At 29.3% G+C, this 18,088-nt stretch overlaps 4 protein-coding genes across 5 annotated transcripts in view; 1 reads left to right on the top strand and 3 right to left on the bottom strand.

The window, feature by feature from the left end:
• Nucleotides 1-1,857, bottom strand: part of LOC108560639 (signal-induced proliferation-associated 1-like protein 2) — a 30,841-nt gene extending 28,984 nt beyond the window's left edge. The window contains exons 1-2 of one of the 2 annotated variants that reach the window (XM_017918274.1): nt 1,692-1,857; nt 1,523-1,595 (exon numbers count right to left, since the gene is read on the bottom strand). The gene's annotated coding sequence lies outside the window, so the exon portion shown is untranslated. Of the gene's footprint in view, nt 1-1,522 lie in introns of both variants that reach the window. The other variant, XM_017918275.1, reaches the window with a different exon arrangement.
• A 1,811-nt stretch (nt 1,858-3,668) lies between these two features.
• Nucleotides 3,669-5,088, top strand: LOC108560631 (60S ribosomal protein L9). The gene is made up of 3 exons (XM_017918263.1): nt 3,669-3,710; nt 4,141-4,388; nt 4,721-5,088. The coding sequence occupies exons 2-3, from the start codon at nt 4,148-4,150 to the stop codon at nt 5,047-5,049; spliced, it is 570 nt and encodes a 189-aa protein (XP_017773752.1). The 5' UTR covers nt 3,669-3,710; nt 4,141-4,147; the 3' UTR covers nt 5,050-5,088.
• Nucleotides 5,089-5,560: 472 nt separating this feature from the next.
• LOC108560636 (spidroin-2-like) lies at nt 5,561-6,840 on the bottom strand. The gene is made up of 2 exons (XM_017918269.1): nt 6,368-6,840; nt 5,561-6,304 (listed from the first exon to the last, which is right to left on the bottom strand). The coding sequence occupies exons 1-2, from the start codon at nt 6,380-6,382 to the stop codon at nt 5,759-5,761; spliced, it is 561 nt and encodes a 186-aa protein (XP_017773758.1). The 5' UTR covers nt 6,383-6,840; the 3' UTR covers nt 5,561-5,758.
• A 988-nt stretch (nt 6,841-7,828) lies between these two features.
• LOC108560641 lies at nt 7,829-13,792 on the bottom strand. The gene is made up of 5 exons (XM_017918278.1): nt 13,588-13,792; nt 9,617-9,790; nt 9,049-9,194; nt 8,746-8,988; nt 7,829-8,229 (listed from the first exon to the last, which is right to left on the bottom strand). The coding sequence occupies exons 1-5, from the start codon at nt 13,649-13,651 to the stop codon at nt 7,942-7,944; spliced, it is 915 nt and encodes a 304-aa protein (XP_017773767.1). The 5' UTR covers nt 13,652-13,792; the 3' UTR covers nt 7,829-7,941.
• Between the last annotated feature and the right edge of the window lie 4,296 nt (nt 13,793-18,088).

Raw genomic sequence — 18,088 nt, 5'->3', positions numbered from 1 at the left:
TTTTTAATGAAATTATCAAGAAATATTTTTAATACAAATAGAGAATTTATGAATTTAAATTTTGTTTCAAGTGTTTTTATGAGTTATAAATGTCCTATGTATATTGTGCAAAATGCTTCACATAAATATGTGAGTGAAATAAAGGAAATACTTTAATTTGTATTTAACACAATTAATAATTTCAATATGTCAAATAATGTCAATATTATTAAAATTATAATTAACAATACACAAAAACGTTAATAAAGCATATCAAAACATAAATTGATTATTGACAAAGCGAAGAAATGATCAGTCATTAAGAATGATGCAGTGTTTTGTAGCATCGACGTCTGGAAATTTGTTGTATTTTGCGTGAACCATTCGTGACTCAAAGAGAATAGTAACATCGAAACACTAATCCTTGTTTCTCGGTGAAAGGAATTTTAGCATTCAATATAGAACAATTTCTACAGCATGTATTCTACATAAGAAGTGTGCTAGATTCGATCCTACATTATTCTAGAATGAATCTCAGCGATATGTGGTTTTCCGTATATCTTCAATGAATATAAACAAATATATTGATACTAAATAAAAATAACAGTATTAACAAAAATACGGCATTGTGATGATAAATCTAAATGTAGTACAAGCATATATAATATTACAATATGTATAATGGGGAACCCAAGAATTGCACGTTATATCATTATGGCTATTGTGGAATTGTATTCCATAACTGGAAAAAGCCGATGTTAACCAGCTGACGGATATACAGTAAATATGTAATATTATTCATAAATTTAAGCGTTTTCTATAATGAAGTCTTGACTTAGTTATACATATGGTCTTAGCGAGTTATGTCGTTACATTAATCCTAGGTAAATGTAAAAATGGTAAATGTAAAGATTCGAAATAGTGGCAGAGGTCAACTATCTGATATAAAATAGATATTTCGATTTAAAGTCAAGGCACAGAATGAACCAGGTCACGTAAAGGTAGTAGCCTGCTACTTTCTTTATTTCTTTCTTTCCACACATTTGTTGCAACCTAAACTGCACGAGAAGAATGTGAAAAGGGTTTTGTTGCGTCTAGCGAGGAAAGCTGTGGTTGGAAACAATAGTGTATATGACATTAGGTGTTGACCGAGAGACTAACAAAATATTGAACATGTAAAAGGACGCAGTGTGGGCGCCAAGTGAGCTTCGTTTAGGAATGTATACGTTACATTAAATACCATTCGTGTTACTCAAAAATACGTGCAGAGAAAAAATGATCGTCTCTCTGACAATATTGAAGGCTGTTGCAATACGGTTGATAAGATAAAATTGAGACGCAAACTTCCGGTCGTATTGACTTTAGCTGCAATTATTGCTGGTTCGTCCTGCTGCATATCCTTTATCGCTTCAAGTGCGAACAGGTTTCGCGTAATTAGAATCGATCGCGAATTGGATTCGGGGCTTCTTGAAGATGTACAACATATTGTAATCAGATGAATGTGGGGAACCTGCAAGGGAGGATCATTACAGGATGAACTTACGCTTTCGCTCTGAGATGATCGTTTTTGTCGAGGCACGCAAAATAACGTCACCTTAAGGCCTTTCTTCCACCGTCTAGGAAATAATATCCATAAAGTGAACACGAAGAGAACACAACACACGAGAATTACTCTCGGTCCGACATGAAAACGGACGCTCACTAATTCCAACCTGTTAATCACTTAATCCACCTGCACAGATCCTGATCCTGGCTGTCTCTCCAAAACGTTTTTAAAGGACGCCTCAGAACAATGAAAACATTACGGTATTTACAACCTTTAAACGAAATTGCCTATGCTTCACTCAACGCTACACCACTGAGAATGATGAACGGGAGAATAAAGTCAACAAGTTCCCCCGCCAGTCGTCGTAAGTCTGAAAACTTTGACTTGCTATTTTTTATCCTATTACCATTCTACATACGGACTGAAGTGAAACTAAGGCCACTGCACGGAACGCAAACGCCATGTTGCCTGATCCTCAGCTACCTTTAATACTTTAACGATCCAAGAATTCCATACGAATTTTTCAAGTATTCTCAAACAGAAGTAACAATATTATATATTTACACTGCAGTTTCATTCAAATATATTATTGGTACCATAAAAAAATGATGACTGATAGATTTTTACCACTTAAATAACTGTTTTCCTGAATCTAAATAATATTTGGCAACGTGTCTTATACGTTTTGACATTCCAATAAATATTATGGTAATACATGATCATACTATAACAAATTTATCTAAAATAACAGTAAATGATTAAGCAATAAATGTGCATATTAATTTGATTAACGCCTGCAATTGTCTATTTATATTGTCTACTTACAATTACAGTTATGCTTAATTTATTCAATAATATGTGCACACATTCATTAATAATATTTGCACTTATTCCATATATCAATTCTCCATTACATTACCATTCTCCATCTACAGAAAAATAACCATTTAAAATATAATTTTTTTCTATTTTATATATGTATTTATAAACATTATTGAATTTACAGACTAAGCAGAAATTCTATTTATTAATGTTTTATATTTATATAATTTTAATTTATTTGTTCATAGATGAAGTAACATTTTGACTAGTTACCATTAGTGCATACATTCAATTTGGACTTAAGTCGTATAATTTTAACATAACAAACATCTCAGAAATATAATTTTGCAACGAAATGAATAAATATTTATTTGATGGAAAATATGTAATAATTTCAATTGTTGCCTTCCAAAACTAATAAACTTATACGTATTTGATAAATAAACAAATATTAGACATAATTTATTGCATATCCAACAAACAAACCAAACAAATTATTAAATAATTAATGAATTCTGTAAAACGATAATTTATCGTTGTTTGTTAATTTAAAATATAAACAAAAAATGCCTAGGATTTTTAAATATATACCAAATAAATAATATAAATATAAACCATATAAATATATAATATACTTGTATCATAGTAATCTATGATACAAGTATAGACTGCTTTCTTACATGCTTACATGTATCAGGGAAAATTACTATAGTTTTCCTGAATGCTAAGATATTTTGATCTTCTTCTTCCTTCATCCACAGCCATCTGGCGGTTGCGGCGTTACTATTCTATTTGCGTGTTAACAAGTGGTTGCATATATATTTAAGGTAAATTATAGGCAGCCAAATATACTCCGATTAAAAAGTAATTTGCAATTTATTTATAACTTAATTCAAATACATTAAAATGTACAATGTTACTGAAATATACATATATTATAGATTAATTAAGATACACGTTATTTGTACAGTAAATTTAAACTTAAATATGTTTATAAAATATATTTATATTGTTTTAATTTATAAATAACCTTTTGCATTTTGAATTAATAATTTAGTGATACATTAATAATATCAAATGTAAGCTGTACAATAATAAATTAATAGGCTTAATTATTAATTATTTTTTAAATACAATATCTCTTTTATTTCTTTTGAAGAAAATTATTTATAGTTAAACTAATTGATTTTTTCAATAAATTAGGGAATTGAGATATACAGTAAACCTATATTGTTTTAAAATTTTGTCTTATGCGTTTTGTTGTTGCTTTTGAATTTGGCGCCATACGACTACTTAGGAAACTACAGTCAGAAAAGTGACAGCGTGCCGAAGCCTCTTCCGCTTCTATACGTCAACGTGAAAGGTAGGTTTCTAGTGCATAAACTCTTAAAATCTTAAAACATCTGTGATACCGTAAGTATTTTTGGAAATTGTAAAGTACATAGTGATTTAATAAACTATATTCTAAAATTCTATCAAAAAATTTTGCTACTAAAATAAGTGTTTTACTGAAATTCAAACTTCTAAAAAATTTGTTGTTTGTATGTAGGTTATGTTTCAATGTTGTCATGTTTAATTTCAATGAAAACTCTTTAACTGGTTAAGTATGCTATTGTTTATAGCTTCTTAACTTTGTTTTATTAGTATTTTATTATTTTGAATGTAAAGAATTCTTTGCAAAATCTCAGTAATTTATTTTTATTTGAGGTTAATAACTGTTTATAACACATATGTACTTTATACAATTTCACCTCATTTGAACATATTCCTAATTTATTTTTTACTTGTTTTAGCACCACAATGAAGCAAATTGTTTCAAACCAGACAGTAAAAGTCCCTGAGGACATTCAAGTCTCTGCAAGATGCAGGGTTGTTACTGTCAAAGGACCCAGGGGAGTCTTGAGGCGTGACTTCAAACATCTTTCAATTGATGTTCGTATGGTTAGCCCTAGGTTGTTGAAAGTAGAGAAATGGTTCGGCAAAAAGAAGGAACTTGCTGCTGTCCGTACTGTCTGCTCACATGTTGAAAACATGATCAAAGGTAAACATTCATTATATTTTACTAGCATCCAAATTTGCGAAGGCTTTTCTGCAAACTTTTGATTAAATAGAAGTAACAAATGTTGCAATAGCTCTATCCATATTATTTTTCTTTAAAAATTTAATTAATTTGATAAAGTGGTAAAATTTTACGTTCCTTTCTACCACCCAAAATATTAAGGTTTAAGACTGGTTCCTGTAAAATTTTAAACTAATTTTATTCATTTGTTAATTTAACTCAATTCTATCCATTTAAGTGTGGTTGCCTTATTTGATTATTAGTTATTTTTGTAATTTTTAATTTTATTAATCAAACTTAACCATTTATTTTAGGTGTAACCAAGGGATTCCAATACAAAATGCGTGCAGTATATGCCCATTTCCCCATCAACTGCGTCACCACCCAAAATAACAGCGTTGTTGAAATCCGTAATTTCTTGGGAGAGAAATTCATTCGTAGGGTAGCTATGGCTCCTGGTGTAACCATCATCAACTCTCCCAAACAAAAGGATGAACTGATCATTGAAGGAAACTCGCTGGAGGATGTTTCCAAATCTGCCGCTCTCATCCAGCAGTCTACTGCAGTCAAAAATAAGGATATCCGTAAATTCTTGGATGGTCTCTACGTGTCCGAAAAGACCACTGTCGTGCAGGATGAATAAGTTTGTCATTTATAAATAAATTTCTAATTAAGAAATCAATATATTTTTATTTCTTTTATACATTCTATTTCAATCAAATTAGCAATGGTTTATACATAATATCGTTTGCGTTATCAATTATCTACTTATATTAAGTAGTTTATGTTTGATACATTGAAGATTAAACCTTATTTTGACTAATGATTTATCCATTCTAATTAATTTTCAAAATAATATTAGAAAAAGAAGATTGGTATAATTTTGTTCAAAATCTATTAGTCATGTGTAAGTACAAATTTATTATGAAAGTCATAGATTTATTACGTGCACTGCTAATGTGATATCTGGTAAGTAGCTAATAGTAAGTAACTGGTTTTATACACTTGAAAAGTGAATCCAATGATATAATTGCTATTATTACATAAATCTTTTGTTATACAGCAATATCTAAATATGGGTCAATAACAAAATTATTAATTTTTGATATTTTTATTTACGAAACACATTAAAAATATAAATACATTGATGAGAGTTTTTACATGATCAGGGCCTATATCGTCTTAATATATTGAGCAAGTACTAACTTATATAATAGCATAAACAAATTAAATTTAAAAAAATACATATACATTATTGACATGAAGAATTAAAAGTAAATTGACTGTTTTGCTTTCAAATGTATAGATTTTTTCGTTAAACATAGCTTATGCAGGTTTGCTGATTTTATTATTTACCATAAACCATCAATTTTACCAAGTGAACTCAATCCCAACAGACCTCCAGCAACAGGTCCTTTAACGACAACACTGGAAGATGGTCCGATGATGGTAGTAGCAGCAGAGGGTCCTTTGACAACAACCCCAGGTGCTACAGGTCCAACAATTCCAACTGAACCCAATCCTAAACCTAATGGACCAACATGTCCAACAAGACCTGGACCAACAAGGCCTGGTCCGACAAGACCTGCACTAACAATGCCTGGTCCGAGAAGACCAGGTCCGACAATTCCGGCTCCGACAGGTCCGACAACTCCAGCTCCAATTCCCAAAGGTCCCAAACCAACGATTCCGTGTCCGTTAGGTCCAGTGGGTCCAACGGCTCCAGCACCAGTCACGACACCGGATGGTCCGACAGCAGCAAGTCCTGTTACAGATCCCGAAGGCCCTTTTGCCCCAATACCAGTTACGATTCCACTAGGTCCAACTGACCCACCGTAGTTTGGATTTAAAAGAACTGAGGCCGACGCCGAAGCGACGAATGCCACGCAAACAAAAGTCTAGTAATAATAATAATAATATATAAGTAAATAATGAATATAAAAGTATTGTTTAAAACTTACCACGAAAGTATTCATTTTATAATGATAGGTGTTTTATCACAAAGTGTTTTGGATTGTATGTTCTACCTAGATAAATGTTTTCTATTTATACCATTAAAACGGCCTCGAGACTGCTTCCTAGTCTACCCCCACGTTAAGGGCGTTGCTTAGAGCAAAATACGTGTGGATGGATTTTTATAAATTCCAGACAATCGTCTGAATTGTGCGACACATGCAATAAGTTGCTTGTATTACATTCTACACCTTACCTATATAAAATGCAGATTTTAAGCATGAATGTTCAGTGGTATTTGCGGTGGGCACAAACCAATATCATATAATGTGATATAGCCTATCCCGAAACTTATATTTTTTTAAATCTTAATATTAATTACAATTTATCCAGTATATTTGATCGCCGGTGACATTACATAAACATTTTTTTTCCATAGATGTTTATTGTTCTTAACTCGTCTTAAAATCGAAACAAAAATGTAATACATAACTGCAGCATTTCGAATGAAAGCTGAATGTAATTATAATTAAGATTTATTGGTTTTGATTTAAAATATATAAAAATCAATTATTTTTTACAATACTTTCAATGTGGTGTAATTTGGATGAGTCGAACGCAGAGTTAATTGGATTGATCTTCAATAATCACGACTGAATTGTTAAAAAGTTTTGATTAGATTCGCAATTTAATAATGCACGTTGTGGGAATTCCAAATTGTAGCGGATATTGTTAGCTTCGTCCTTCGTTTTGTGACGGCATAGTTGATTCAACGTTATAAGTGTATTACATCATTTCAATTGAAATATATTGAATTTTCGATGAATTCATCAATAATATTATTAAATTCTTACATTTTATATATTTGATTCACTATTTATACTTCTTGTTCAAATTTAATTAAAATTATGCGTGAAATAAGACATGATCATTTTTGATAATACGTAGATCCAAATTAAATTAATAATATAATTTATTAATCGTGATATATCATACTTTGATGCACAAACAACTCAAAACGAATGTTACTCTATCAAAGTGCAGACGAATTGTAAAAATAAATATAACTATACTTATTTTTTAGTGATTTAGCATTTTATTGCACGATGTAACTTAAAATTCTAATAAATAAGACAATAATAAAATGATTACATATAAGAAACATATAAAGCGAAGCGAAAAAGTGTTTTAAGGGAAGAATAAAAACGAGTTATGTAAAAAATACGTGTTTATTTCAATAAATAAATAATGAAAATGTCTTTAATGTTGCCACAAAATGTTGTTAAAATCAAATCTTTGGCAAGATAGTTGTTCAGTAAAAAAACCATGCCCTTTACAACATCCTTAAATTTGTTATCATAAATGAATTCAGTCTATTAGATTAAAGTTAAACAAATAAATAATTTAAAACAGAAGTTGTTTGTTTGATATTTACAGGATTTCGATTAATTTTATTTTTCCATTCGATTTTTTGAAAAATATAAATGTGTTCGATTAGTTTTGTTCAAAATTATGAATTATGATGAATGTTTTGTTCATATCTGCTATCACAAGAAACTTTTACAATAGAGAATCAGAATGTTTAAGGTAGTTTATGGGGCGTCCTCATGTCTGTAATAACAAAGTACTCGGCATCCGGATTGATTGGAGCATTGTTATTTGCCAATATTTCGTTCACGTCAATATCGTTACTCAGATCTCTGAAATTCTGATTGACATTATCCACGCTCTCAATGTCGTTGCTAAGAACGTTTTGGTATTGATCAATGTCATTCCATTGGGCGTCGTCCCATTCACCGTCGATATTCTTTTTTGAGGGGAGAGAATCGACTTCGTCGAAGGTTTCGATGTGGTCAGAGCGCGAAGAACCCTAAGCAAAAGAAACAGTTGTTGTGCAGGAGGAAATAAAATCACACAGTGCTTGATATGTTAGATGTGTAGTGGTTGTGATGTAAAGCTATAGTAGAAATGCACAAGCTATGAATAGATGATGATGATAAATGAAAGATGTAGTTTTTTATAAGCTAACTTGAGATACAATTTTTGATTAGAAGTTTGTTAGTGATGGTTTATGGTTAATTAATTCAATTAGTGACAAACATTTAAAAGAACCCGAAATTGAATAATCTGATTGAATATTAAACTGAACGGAATTAATATCTTTATTTCGTAAATAGAAACTATGTATATATTAATATGTTTTTTTTTCTATTATAGTTAATTCCTCATGGGCTACAACATTAATACCATACGATTCTATAGGATATAAGTTCTAATATTTAGTCATAAACAAATTTTTCGATTATAACTGGTTGAAAAATATTACTTTGCATGCATATTATTGTTTAGGAATCTGCAATTTTTGTGGGATATTTTCATTACGAACCTCTTTATCGCTCTTCTCAATCTCGTTCTCTAAACTATCCTCGATGGGCTCAACGTCTCTGTGAGATTCAGTTACTGGTACAATCTCGCTATCTCCGTTGGTAGTTTCTTCGCTGTCTCCGTTGGTAGTTTCTTCGCTATCAGGAAGGACATTGATGATGCGAACTTTGTAGAAAGATCCGCCGTTTTCGTCCTTATTTTCGTACTGAGTTTCGTTTATTACAACTTTATGACCATCGATTACCTAATTTGCATATAACTTTGTGTTTATCTTGCATTGTAATAGAGTCGTTAGATGACAAACCTTGGTAACAGATGTTGTATTTCCTTTGCTCAAATCAACGTTTCCGAACACACCCAGTCCAGGTAAACCATCTTCGGTGCGATTCGAACGAGCCGGTAAATTATTCAGAATGAAGGCCAATTGTTCCCTCATGCTTCTCATCATCGCTGCAAAAATTTCAAACAAAGCAAACGCATATATGATAAGTATACAAGAAATCATTGATTTGTTATTTAATACGACATTGGAAGGGAGTGTGTTATTGGATGCGAGAGATGAGGATTTGAATACAAATCGCTTTATTTTGCAACTATATGATTCATAAATTTCATTTGAAACATCAATACGTTTTCAAACAATCGAATCACGAAACAATTAAAATAAACGTTTCTTTTACCTTCGATGCAGCGGAACGCCATACCTTGTTATTTTTCTTAAAATTTTAACTACCGAACTCAGATACGTACTAAACAGTTTTCGCATTTTCTTTCAATTTATATTTAGTTGAAAAAATGAGTAGGATCTGTTTTCACACCCACTTGCAGCAATTAAAAAAATGCATTTGCCATATTCTTCAAGCGATTATTACCTTCAAGGCCGGAATAGAATCCTGAAAATGGATTGTAGGATGATGGAAAATAGCCGGTGTCCACAACGCCCACATCGTCGAAATCTTCATCGAAATATGCTGGAATGTGAGCACTTGGGCGACGACCCTCCAAAGGAACGATGTCCACTTCTTCTGACACGTCCTTGATGTTAGCTGCAAACGATAAAAATAAATGTCTTTTATAATTTAAATACAGATTTATTTCAAACGAGTATAAGTAATCAACAAATTATTCATCAAATGAAGCGCGTAATTGATTGTTAATTGAAGCCTTGGAATTAACTTACAAATTATTTACATATAGAAAAAAACTCCTATTCATTTCATAACGCAAAACCAATAATATTTACGCATTAAGTTACATGTGTAAATATTGTTGTGTAATAAACTATCCATTCAAGTTATATCTGACTTTCGTAACATGTTAGAGTTCAAATATGAAGTAATTCCACGTGGCGTTATGATACATATTAATAATTTAATTAAATAGCAAATATAAAATTATTTTTTAAACATTAGTTATACTAGATACTGCTGTAAATAATTATCTATAATTAATAAATTATACAAACTATTCATGCATGCATTGTTTAGTATAGAATTGCTATTATTAAAATTCATTCCAAATAGAGGATTTTTGTAAAAACATTTAAAAATTTTAAAAAATCCTTGATATTATAAAGAAATTTTTAATACATAAGTTAAAGTATACTTAAATAAATATGAGAATAAAAATGTGAACAGTAAAGCATTTACGAAATTGGAATTGTGCTTCCACCGTGATTTATTCTGCTAAACTAAAATGGTATGGTATTTTGCGCTTAATAAGCACCGCAGGAAACTCAAACGACCACAATTTAATGTTGATACAATAACGAAGGTTCGCTATTCAAAATATACATAAATTGTTCGTCGAATGCAGGTATAAAAGAATGCACAAGCAACTTCCTCATGTACACACGAAGTTCAATTTAAATTAAATAAAATCAAGATGTCTATATCATCGTTATTCGATGCAAAAATAATAAATTTATTATGAAACACAGCGATGACATTGAAAAATATAGGTAAACAACGTTTATTGTAAAATTATGCAGTTCCGCGTAATTATCTGGCCAAAGTCTAACGCATTTTATTGAAACTATTGTAACGTTTACTCGGTTTGATGAATATAACATATCATATTTTTGTTGTCACTGGAAAGAAGAAGCAAACGTGTGACCTATTAAAACTTGTAGATAAGTTGAATCAAGGCTGTTAAAGTTAGTAATTGGGATGCGTACGGAATTAGCAATAAATAAGGATTAGATTATCAATATGACCTTGTATTGCTACTACGTAGCCGCCCTTGTAGAATATTAAAAGGAATACAAAAATTCAATTCGCAAAAATTTGTTTGTGGTTCAAGGATGGTAAATGATTAGAGGTCAAGGACTTGTTTTGAATTTTATAATAAAACACTATTGTTCTGTAATTTTGTCGCGTACAACTGAAGGAAGCTTTCCTATATGTATTCTACTTAGGTTCAATGACTTATGAATATAATACCTGCATCGTGTAACACATATATGGGGCCATGATAATACATTAAACAGTTATGTTTCAGAAGTGCTTTCTGTTTATATTATTATTATTAATGCAAATATGGTTTTGCTGCGAGATTTTTCGCAAACCGCAGGATATTCTTGAGATATGTGTCATGGAGGATCGGTTCTTGGACACCTCATTTCCACACGAATTGACCTTTTGCGGTTTTCGCAAATTTCACTCAGATCCGATATTTTTTTTTATTGTTAGGTCATCTCAAGGCCTAAAGCAATGTTTATAAACTAACAAACTTTGATTTACTTATTGGAATTCCTAAGATGAATCACTTATGAATCCGTTTGTTTACTGAGTTTAAGAGTAAGTTGCCAAGAATGGCTTCTCATCAGTATTGGGATGTGTAATGTTTATTTACGAAAACACACGTATTTACTTCGTATTTATACCTAGTTTAGGTATTAAATCGACGGAAAAACATTCGAATTAATGTCTTTTTATCAATATGCGTCATGTGTACAATAACAGAGTAATAAACTGCAAATAAAGCAATAGGTTTTCCGGTACAAGATATACAACTGCGATTGAAACATTGTTACAAATAATAATGACAACATCTATTGTACTTACTGCGCTTACACATTTAATCACTGAATTATCGTGGTTTCTAAATCAAACGTGATAAAAAAATCCGTTAAAGAAACATTGCTTTTCTAATTAACGAAAACCACTTATATAAATAAAACATTAAATAATTAGATTATAAATAGAATTCATTCATTTGTCCTTCTGTAATCTTTGAAGTAGCAATATTTAAATTTTTTAGGTCCTCATAATTTCTATTTTTATAAATTTTGTGTATCATAACTAAATTAATTAATATTTTTTTATAATAAATTTGACAGCTTAAATTAATTTAATTAAAAAAAAAAACATCGACATATCATTTTTTTTATTGATTATGTAATAATTCATTTGAATAAACAATTGACAACATTTCTTCTACAATTCAAAGCGTGATCTAGTATGTGACTAACATAACGAAAGATGGTTAAGACGTTTATTGAAAAAGAAGTGAGTTTATGCCCCAAAGTGGCACGGAATACTTAAATATTATCTCTCATATTTAAATATTCCGTGCCACATCTATTAATAGGCACAATATGCAAAAAAGGACACCATTAAATTTGAATTTCACTCCATTTAATGAATTAAACTTAACATAAATTTTCATAAAAACTGATTTTTCTTCATTTCGGTTCGTATCCATTGAAGAATATATTAAAATAGATTTAATTAAGCTCAGATTTTTTTAAATTTTAATGTGGTGAACTTCTATTTAATGAATTAAACTTAACATAAATGGCCATAAAAACTGTTATTCTTCATTTCGTTTCGTATCCATTGAAGACTATATTAAAATAGATTTAATTCGAATTAGATTTTTTTTGTGTTTAAGGAAGTAATTTTGTTATAACAGGATACAGTTTAGATAAAAAATTTACTGTATTTTTAGATACGTAACATTAAAAAAAATGAATTTTCTTAATATATATATAAAATAATAATAATAATAAAAGAAATAACGTACTTTATTTTATGAACTAATATTGTTTACGACACACATAAAAATAATGCTATTATTGACTTTAACAAACAACAATAATTGACACATTACATACATTTATATTAAACCTTGAGAACATTACTTTAGCAATCAACTTTTGATAATTAATAATTCCTTCCCATTTGCGTAAAGAATATTATTGATAGCTCTTAGTGAAATTTAATCCATAAATATATTAGTTTTCTTTTCACCCAATAAATGCGGATTAAAATGCTTCGATAAAACATATCTATCTTTTCTGTATAATCCCATACAGATTATATTACTTGCATTTCTATAATATATATTATAACAAGCATATTTCCCGCATAAAATATCTTCTAATTCATCTCATTTTCCACCATAATTTAAAAATTTAATCTTCACATTATTTTTTATCTTTTACTTCTTATTGAAACATGTTTATAAAATTTATTAATTCATTTTTTAATATAATTTTGCATTCAATAATATTAACATTACTTAAATAATTAGATGAAAAATGAGAAATTCGTTTTTGAATATAGTCTTTTTTTAAGTATACGTATGTTTAAAAAAGTCATTGGTATGTACATATGAATGTTAAACGTGATAAAATGCCAATATATTTGTTATTAAAATTAGTAGATAGTCAACATTAGTATGTACATTTTGAAAGAAATATGTTAGATAACTTCTAAAAATATTCTTAAAAAATTTGTTGTTGAATAGCGAAGGATTATTAACGTTCTGCCCTTGTAAATCTTTAAAATTGTTATTTGTTGAATATTAAAAGTAATAATTTAAAAAAAAGTAATCTTACCTGGATAAGCAGCAGAGAAACTGCATATAGCTAGGAGAACTAGGGCACAGAGTTTGAATTCCATTTTCACTAAATCTTCTTGTAGTTTGTAGCAATCAGCGTGTGTTTGTCTTCCTAATTATTGATGTACGTTGGATGCACGTCCTTTCGTTCGAGCGTTCTGTAATCGTGTACAATTTAAAATCTTCAACGCAAGTGATTTTATATTTACGTTGGCGCGGTCATCAGGACTCGTTTGAACGCTCCATGTGGGGTGGGGAGAGAAACTCGCTGTACAAAACTCCCAACCGGTTTATTATTAAACAACATCAATACGTCTCAACTCTTCTAATTTTCAGTGTTCTTCGATGGTTCTTCTACGGACGATTCTTTCGATATGATTAACGACCGGAAGTGCGTGGGTGGACATACGCGTCGGCCGTTTTGCAAATGAATTCATTCAGTTTTCCGCGAACGCACGCGACGAGTCCGAAATCATCATCATCATCCATGCGACTCGAGTAATCTCCATTTTCTTAAACGGATTTGTATGCATTATTTACAGAATCGATTACTGAAACAAACGCATACTGCATTCTGAAAATGCACAATTCCAGAACGATGAGGAAATGGCTATTTTCATGCAGTGAATTAGATTGACTCTCCGTTTATCTCTTAAAGCGAAAGATCTATTGAATGTCGAGTCAGGTTCAAAGAAAATGTAGATTATGCTATATAACAATTTATCACTAAATGATGAACATCTATTGAACATCGTGTCTGTTACATGAAAATCAAATAAAAATAAATTAAATGATGCAGATTATGCCATAAGGAACAACTTACACTCTATAGGAATCTGAATATATTAATAATATAAACAATAGAACAAAATGCATTCGCGTTTACAAGAAAACAACTGCTATGTTATGTAACCGCAAGTAATTATGTATGCATCTTACACAGATCACCCCTTTGTGCATTATTTGCTATACAACGTGATTCAACTTTGAATTGAATAACTAACATTTTTCTTGCGAAATAATTTATAAAACAACAAACGAAATATTTATAATATATGTATATTAAACTTATTTGGAATAATTTAAAAAAAATGTTTTGTAAAATATCACAGAAACTGTGATTGTTATGTTTGAATAACTTTGTAACCGGGGTGACATATACATTTTTTTTAATTACTATTAATTTGCGTCACTTTGACGTTACAAACGTTATTAAAGTGAATTCGATTTAGTGTTTGATATTAAATAAAAAACGTAAGTTAATTTTTGGAATTAATATATTAAAGAAATAAATTTGCGGTCAAACATTCCTAATTACAGAAGAGATTCTGTCTGTGGTCAAGGACTTGTATACTCGCAAAAAAACACGTCTACCGGAAATATTTGAAATACTTCAAGTGATTAATAGAGATATTTTCTATATCGTCTTGTATTTATTTACAATTTATTTTTAGTACATTTATTGTCAAACAAATAAAGTTAAAGTATAAAATTATAACATAACTAAAAAAATAACAATGTATTTTATAGTTTTCGGTAGTTACAAGCTATAAATCATTTCTTCCTCGCTTCAATTGTTTATTATAAAAAACATGTATTGTTTTTTCAATCAATTAATTTAATTGAATAAATAACGGTTCGTTTACTCTATAGAAAATATCCTCAATTTGAGATTAGTGATAATACTAAAGAAGTTATAGAACCTTATCTAACGGGGCTTTCAAGGGTTAGTGACCTTATTCTTTCGGTTCTCACTGGGAGAGATGTTTTGGTTTTTCTATGGTATGATTAATTTTGTCTGTAATTTTGAAACTGCATTCACTTTATTTCTATGATTATTATAATATTTTTTGTTATGTTGATAATGTAATAAGATTTAACAAAGACTAAAATGAGTTATACATTTTGAGATTGCGAATTTGCATATAAAATTTACATATGAACATTATTATTGGTATTATATTACTTCATATAGATATTATAATATATAGAAACGTTTTAAATTATAAAATCTTTTCGTAACTAGAGAAAATAAATCTATAAATATTTATATCTTATGTATCAATTCATAAAATGTTACAAATTATATTAATGTAAGCATGTTGTTTATAAATGTGAGATTCATTATTTCTATTACAGATGCAAATTTATTACTTTGACGCAATTTGAAACAATCTTTACGCGTTACCCATTAATTGAAGTTATATTAACTTTCCACAATGATTAAACACATTTTACTAATAAAAATTTACTACATGTCAATATTTTCTTAAAACACGCGCAATATTATATACTATAGTTTTGAACTTGAAAATTTCAATATGAAGGGATTGGTTCAAAACTCAGGCTGATATAAAAATAAATCCATTACATTGTGGGATCGATATAACCGGAAGGGTGGCAGAAATAGGGTGGTAATCATTTAAAAAAAAGTCCTGCTTCAATGATCCAGTCGTACTACGACAATGCTTTTATTTAAAAATGCTTATGTATAATACATTTTCTCCCTCCTCGGCCTTCTCTAACTCCATAGTTGAAACGATATTCAGGTTTAATCTGTTAACAAAAGAAACTGGTTCTATGGACCCTCCAAATAGTTTTGTGAAAAGTGTTTTCTGTATTTCTCCTACTGTAAAAAAATATATTTATTATGTAACTCAACTGTGCCAAAAATAATAATATTAGAAATTTCTTTGTTAAATATAATAAGTAAATTAGTTCAAGAAAATATTACATTACGTAATACATTGTAATTACGAGAATATTGAATAATTGATGTGTTTTTATTATAATTTACTAAGCACAAAATATCTATAATTATATTTGTTTAGTCCTTATTATAATTACAGAAAAATAATTTCACATATAAATATAATATTTGAAATAAATAATTACATTAAATTGTTTATTACATACAATGGAAAACTAGTATCATAATCAAAACATATTTATTTGTGGTTGTTGCATAAAATTAAATTCGTTATATCATTGAATAATCTTGGATTCTTATTATAGTTGGAAAACATGAACATATATTTTTTTTATTGCAATGATAATCAGTTTACAAGAAAACTAATTACTATCCTATGATTTCCATTGTTGCAGGAAAATTATGTAGTATATATAACATGAATCATTCTATTTAATTGAAACATAACGTTTATATTCTTATTTTTTAAATAATTATTTCGGATTGATTTATATGTTTGTTATTTTACCAAGAATGGAAAGTAATTTTAATTTTATAGAACAACTTCACTTTAGAGTAATATTAAATTACATTTAAGTTCAACGCGATTTGTTTAAGCACGTAAAGTGCTTAAGAAATACCAAACACAAATAAATAAGAATGTTCATTGCATTTTCAGAGAATTAACTTAATTACACTAATCTCGTTACGCGTTATGCAAAACGGAGGTCGTTGATGTTCTTGGAAGATTGAATCATTTTGGAAGCGCATTGAAATAATAATTGTTGTGTACAAAAAAAAAATTTAATGCCTTCAAAGATTTTCAAATTCTGTGTTTATTAAGTCATAAATTCATTTTCGTTTTGGTTTGCAGATATATGGGAATACAAATGTTTATCAAAAATTCGGTTTCGTGTATGTTGTTATCGTCTTCGTTGATTATATGCAAATGCTTGGGAAAAGTTCTAGAAAATCGCCACGACTTTTATGCGACGTGAGTCACGGGCGCAAATGTTTGCGTGTCTCTTATAAGTCAGAACCAGGATATAGACAACAAAAGCTGTAACAAAATAACTAATAAACCATTCAAAACGACACATGACAAAATTTATGTGGCCCTACCGAAATTTCCAATAAACATTCCGTAAACAAATCGATCTCGTACATTTAAATACTACATGCAGCTAATATAAATCGTCACTTATTTATTTACAATATTTCAGAAAAAAAAACATATCCGTTTACATTTCTTCTCTTACTTCATTACCAAATCAAACACGTAAAGTTGTGCAGCGTCTCACCGACAAAATTCTGGTTTTCGGGTATAATTTGTATGAAGTAACAACTTTGGAAACAATACACATTATTCTAATATAATACGTATTATATGCTTATGTAACAAATATTTATGAATTATTTAAAATACAAAAACGCGAATGTAATTATTATTGTTTAGGTCAATTGGCTACAGTATATATATTTTTATTTAAAATGTTAATATTGGAACTCATATTTTCGCAAGAGTTTTGTCTGCGCTACTTCCTCTTCAATAAATATCTAAAATTAATGTACAAATATTATATATTTAATAATGATATTATTGTGTTCATATTTTATTCTACTACAATTAATTATTAATTAGCAATTGAGTATAGAATTCATTTAAATTAATGGAATTTATTTTTTATTGATTTTTAAAGGTAATTTCAATTAATAGTGACACGTCAATGATACTCCAACTTTGGTAATAGTTATGTTATTAGTCGATAGTTTATGAACGTATTTTTCAATTGGAAGTTACAATTATCCT

The sequence above is a fragment of the Nicrophorus vespilloides genome, unplaced genomic scaffold (assembly GCF_001412225.1).
Source record: "Nicrophorus vespilloides isolate i.1.1-1 unplaced genomic scaffold, Nicve_v1.0, whole genome shotgun sequence".
Classification (NCBI taxonomy): domain Eukaryota; kingdom Metazoa; phylum Arthropoda; class Insecta; order Coleoptera; family Silphidae; genus Nicrophorus; species Nicrophorus vespilloides.
Note: the sequence above shows the minus strand (reverse complement) of the source record. Positions and strands in the feature narration are given on the sequence as shown.